Below are 5,000 nucleotides of genomic sequence, written 5' to 3' on the forward strand. Positions count from 1 at the left end.
GGACAGACACAGGGGGACAGACACAGGGGGACATCTGACTGCTGGAGTACTTTAAGGACAGTTTACTGATGATACTCACAGACTTTGACTGGAACAGAGTATTTGTACAGAGTGGCATTAGTACTTTTACTGCTGTAAAGGACCCGATTACTTCCTCCAGCCCTGGTTATGTCACTTTTCCATGTAAACACACTGCAGACACAAAATCTGCTTAGAACCTGGGTCTACCTTATAACTGGGACCCAGATTGTTGATCTTAGAAACCCCCTCGGTAATGTGAGCCCGCTCTGTCCACGATCAGACCTCCTTCAGGGTCATAAATCAAAGCGTCTCACTCACCGATGATGATGTACTTGAAGATGTAGGAGTAGTTGTAAGGTGCGGCTGTCATCTTGATACTGTGAAGGGAAAAAACAGGAAAAGAGTCCTGATTTGATCAAAACTTTGACAAAGTCTGAGTTCACACAGAGTCCACACCCTGTCTGAGGGTCTGAACTGCGCCAGTCTCAGTTTAATGATCTCTGCGGTGAAACAACCTCAACAGAAACGTTTAACTGGGCAACAAACAAAAGGAAGCAGCCGGCTAGGCTAGCACATAGCGAGGCTAAACACGGAGCTCAGCTGTAGCACGGGCCGTTAAACACCATGACAGTCACGCAGGAGGGAAGCAGTCGTCTTTAGCAGAAGTATTGAACACAATCAGCTGACTTCCTTCTCTGACAAAACCTCCGAATTTGTTCTGTTAGCTTAGCTGTGTAGCTAACCAGCTAACAGCTGCAGTTCTGTCTACGCCTTGCTAATAGGCTAACAGCAGGAGGCCACTTTTATCAAGATTCACAACAAAAACCATGAAGTAATAAAGCGACAGGCAGGAAGTGATAGAGATCCTGCTGTTTTACCTTCGGTTCGGGTGTCTATCTAACCTGTAAACCTGATTAAACTGCTGGTTAGACTGATAGTTATCTTAGTTAGCTGGCTAGCCCGGTGATCCGTCAGGAAACCTTTCCCCTCTTCCGCGATTCTTCCTCTGCAGCGATGTTAGAGGAAACACCGCGAGACTTGCAGGTGTCTACTGCCCCCCAGTGGACGAGAGGAGCATGTAACACAAACTGACATGCTGCCCTGAGGTGAGTCTCCTGACACACGAGTATTAAGATATTACTCAAGTAAAAGTACAAATACCACAATTTGAAAATACTCATAAAAGTGCACAATTATTATCAACAGTAAAATGGGCTCTATTGATACATTATTATATATTATAATATTAGATTATTATTATTGATGCAGTAACATGTAAGATGCATTTCACTGTAGTAGCTGGCTGCAGGGTGTTGGGTGGTTTAATTTACTGAATAATAATGCATTGTGTTGTATATGCTCATCATCTGGAAGCCCATTTTCTCCCAGCAAAGAAAAAATATTTAAAATCACACTCATGGCAAGTCAACATGATGAGGCTCTATAAGCCCAGAGTTTGACTTTCACTCTGTCATAATACTGACAATTCATTTCATAATTTCAGGAGAGAGGACATTTTTTCTTTAGCTCACCAAAACATTAAAACAGCACAAACCATGTAACATAAAACTAATAACATATAGAACAAACAAGAAACCACTGAGATGAAAACTTATGAGTATGAAGTACACAGCAGTACACGAGTAGAAAAACACAAATAAATACATAAGCAAGTGGTTTAGTCGTCTGACCTCATTCCATTGTCCTCAAAATGTGTTAAAAGTATTACAGTACACTCAGAGTTCCTCTGATGACCACTGACTGGAGGTCAGATTTATAACTTTACATCACTGATTAAAACCGCAGCGGATGATAACAGACAAAACCAAGATACCATCAAAGAAATAAAAACCTGTACTTAAGTACTATTTTGAATGCAGGACTTTTACTTGTACTGAGTATTTCTACACTGTGGTATTAGTACTATTACTGAAGTAACAAATGTGGGTACTTCTTCTTGTCTCTTTGTGTGTCCAAGTCAACTTTTCAAACTTTTACAAGTAAAAATAAAAATAAAACATAAAGTTCAGTTTTTAATATCGCAGTATGGTTTTACAGATCAGTGTTTAGTCCAACAAAGAAACGTTCTCCTGAGATTATTATAAAATCCAGTAAATATAGAAATGATACAGATGAGTGATCGTCATGGTAACAAACAGAAATCATCAATGATTTGTGGTCATATGTTTATAATAACATTGTGCCAATCAAGCGAAGACGGATACAAAACTGTTTCAGTTATAACCAGAGGTGGACTGTAACTAAGTACTATACTTAAGTACACATTTGAGGTACTTGTGCTTTACTTGAGTATTTCCATTTTATGCTTCTTTATACTTCTACTGCACTCCGTCTCAGAGGGAGATATGTACTTTTTACTGCACTACATTTATCTGACAGCTGCAGTTACTTCACAGGTTACCTTCCTGTCCAGTGAAAACCATGTATCTCCAGATGTTTGTGACAAACTGAAGGATGAAGAGTCCCTTCATGTGTTGAGAACATCCTCCTCCTCCTCCTCCTCCTCCTCCTCTTTCAGCTAAATAAACATTTAAAGCCTCCTCGGATCAGCTGGAAAACACATCGTCACAAAGCTGAAAACAGGAAAAGTCGACTCTTTAGAGGTACGTGGTTCTCACAGGACAGCACATGCTGATCTTATAGAATATGATGCATCGCTGTACATGAAAGTACCCAACAGTATACAAAGTACTTCACCTGAAACACCTACAGCAGGAATGCAGCAGAAATATGAATCCAGAAACATCAGGCAGAATAATACTTACATACTTTTACTTCAGTAAAGGATCGGAGTACTTCTTCCACCGCTGGTTATAACACACAGTCCATAAAAGAGAAACTTGTGGGATTAAACTAAATAGAGCAAAACAATTCAAACTAACTACCTGAAATTCACAACATACGTCGTCGTACTGAACACAGTGAAGAGTTTTAAACTTCGGTGCAAAATATTTCCATCACAATTTAACAGAATTCACCACACAGGATGAAACACACCTGAAACACACCTCAAGTGTCTGTTGTCACAGACTGCAGCTCTCTGAGTGGCTGTAAAGCAGGAAGTGACCGGCTCATTGGACCAAACTGCTCTCTGAAAATATTCGATCAGCATGTTGTCATGTTGTTTATCTGTACAGGAAGTCCACTGGATTCTTAAGTACCTATATACTACTGTGATGGTAAAAACATGAAATATTGTTTATTGAAAGATAAAAAGCCTTTAACTGGACAGAAATGCACCCAGATTACAAGACAACGGGAAAGAAAATGTGAGTGGTTTTATGTGAGCTGGTCCGCAGAGAAAACAACCAACATGACTTTGACTTAAATGCAGATAAAGTCCAAGACATGTTCATAACTTTATGTTATATATTTTATATGACAAACTTTACATCACGCGGGACAGTATCAAATATAGTTTAGTATAAATTAAGTTTTAGAGTGGCGACACACAACGCTGGTTCTCTTGACTTTGGTGATATGTGGTCATCAATCCAACATAATCTAATAACTGAACTTTTGACTGTAACACGTAACGTCTCTCACTGTAACGCAAAAACGTTTCACTCAAGCTGCTCTTCTTCAGATTCATGTGTTTCTTTTACACTTGTATTTCCTGTCGATGCAGTTCGATCACTTCAGGTTCATCATCGAGTGTTTAGAGCAGCCTGGATGAAGCCTGGATCACTGTCACAGTGTGTTAAACAGTCAGAGAGGCCAACTCAGACTTTGTCACTTTAAATTAAATCCACATTGGATCTTAGAAGGTTGTTCAGTTGAGAAGACTGTAGTTTGTAGACGGGAGGTTATGATTGGACGGCCGGTGTCAAGCAGCAGCTTTGGTTTCCCATTCCTGTGAAACAGCAACAGCAGAGTTAACCGGAGGATTCATCAGCTTCACTGAGTTACGTTCATGTGCAAACATGTGAGCAGTAACTGAAAACCTCCTGTGGTCTAACGTCTCACTTTACTGCAGTGATGTCACGGGTGTACTCCGGGACCCCGTGACATCACTCCAGAGATGCTGACTGTGAAACTTTCAAGTTAAGTTACTCATAGTTAACATAATAATGTTAGCATGTTAACAAGCTAAACATGCTAACGTTAGTCAGGTGTTCAATAATTCAGCCCTCTGTATAATCTAATAATTCTACATGTGACTTCTTTTACTTTTCTTACTTATTGTTTGGATTATAGCAGCTGTGATTACTGATTGTACGTTCACACAACGTCAATAATGCTTTAGAGGTAGTCAGAGTATTGGCAGAAGACTGATCTGCTGACATACATACTGACCTGCAGTCAGCGTGGTGAACCCATGACCTGCACCACATTCTAGATCTGATCTAGAGTCTTTGTGACTTAAAGTACTGGACTCTTCATGTGATTTATATTTACTGGCCTGTTTGTGGGTGCGAATCTCACCTTCCTCCTCTGGAAAACCTTCCCATGTTCGATGAACAGCGCTGAAGGAGCTCGTCTCAGAGAGTTCTTAGCCGAGGCCGTCCGTCGCAGCAGAGGGTTCAGGAAACCCGCCTGGACCAGCAGAGACCAACAGAAACCAGCCAAACCAGTGAGCACAGTAGGTCAAAAACCCAGTGTGTTATAATTCAGTACACAAGGAAATGGTCTTTTTAATTCAAGGAAGAAATCATCATAATTATGATTTCTGGTCATTTTCAAACATCACTGGACATAATTCAGAGTTTGTTCTCATCTCATCCGTTTATTATTATTCATTCATTCATGTTTTCATATCAAGAAATCTTGCATCACTTCTGTCGGTCACCAGGAGGCCGCCTGTCGCTGTGTTTCCTACCTGAGCGCGCTCAGTGCAGACGGCCAGGGACTGTCTGAACGAGGTGCGTTTGTTTTGCTTCCCAGCAGATGCCAGGTTGCTCTCTGACCCCGCCCTCAGCTGCACCTTCCTCTTCCCGGTCAGCTCCAGCTTCTGAACG

The 5,000-nt window shown here is 40.9% G+C and overlaps 2 protein-coding genes across 4 annotated transcripts in view; both read right to left on the reverse strand.

Moving 5' to 3' along the window:
• LOC139283668 (ras-related protein Rab-14-like) overlaps window positions 1-1,007 on the reverse strand; it is an 8,819-nt gene extending 7,812 nt beyond the window's left edge. The window contains exons 1-2 of the mRNA XM_070903686.1: window positions 900-1,007; window positions 340-398 (exon numbers count right to left, since the gene is read on the reverse strand). Of these exons, the coding sequence (XP_070759787.1) occupies window positions 340-391 (52 nt within the window). The 5' untranslated portion in view covers window positions 392-398; window positions 900-1,007. The remainder of the gene's footprint in view (window positions 1-339; window positions 399-899) is intronic.
• A 1,034-nt stretch (window positions 1,008-2,041) lies between these two features.
• The window catches only part of LOC139284355 (actin filament-associated protein 1-like 2), a 16,024-nt gene continuing 13,065 nt past the window's right edge, over window positions 2,042-5,000 (reverse strand). For all 3 annotated transcript variants that reach the window (XM_070904596.1, XM_070904595.1, XM_070904597.1), the window contains 3 exons: window positions 4,862-5,000; window positions 4,468-4,578; window positions 2,042-3,895 (listed from right to left, as the gene is read on the reverse strand). The exon at window positions 4,862-5,000 is cut by the window's right edge and continues 28 nt beyond it. In XM_070904596.1, the coding sequence (XP_070760697.1) occupies window positions 3,869-3,895; window positions 4,468-4,578; window positions 4,862-5,000 (277 nt within the window). In that variant the 3' untranslated portion in view covers window positions 2,042-3,868. The remainder of the gene's footprint in view (window positions 3,896-4,467; window positions 4,579-4,861) is intronic.

The sequence above is a fragment of the Enoplosus armatus genome, chromosome 4 (genome assembly GCF_043641665.1).
Source record: "Enoplosus armatus isolate fEnoArm2 chromosome 4, fEnoArm2.hap1, whole genome shotgun sequence".
NCBI classification, from domain to species: Eukaryota; Metazoa; Chordata; class Actinopteri; order Centrarchiformes; family Enoplosidae; genus Enoplosus; species Enoplosus armatus.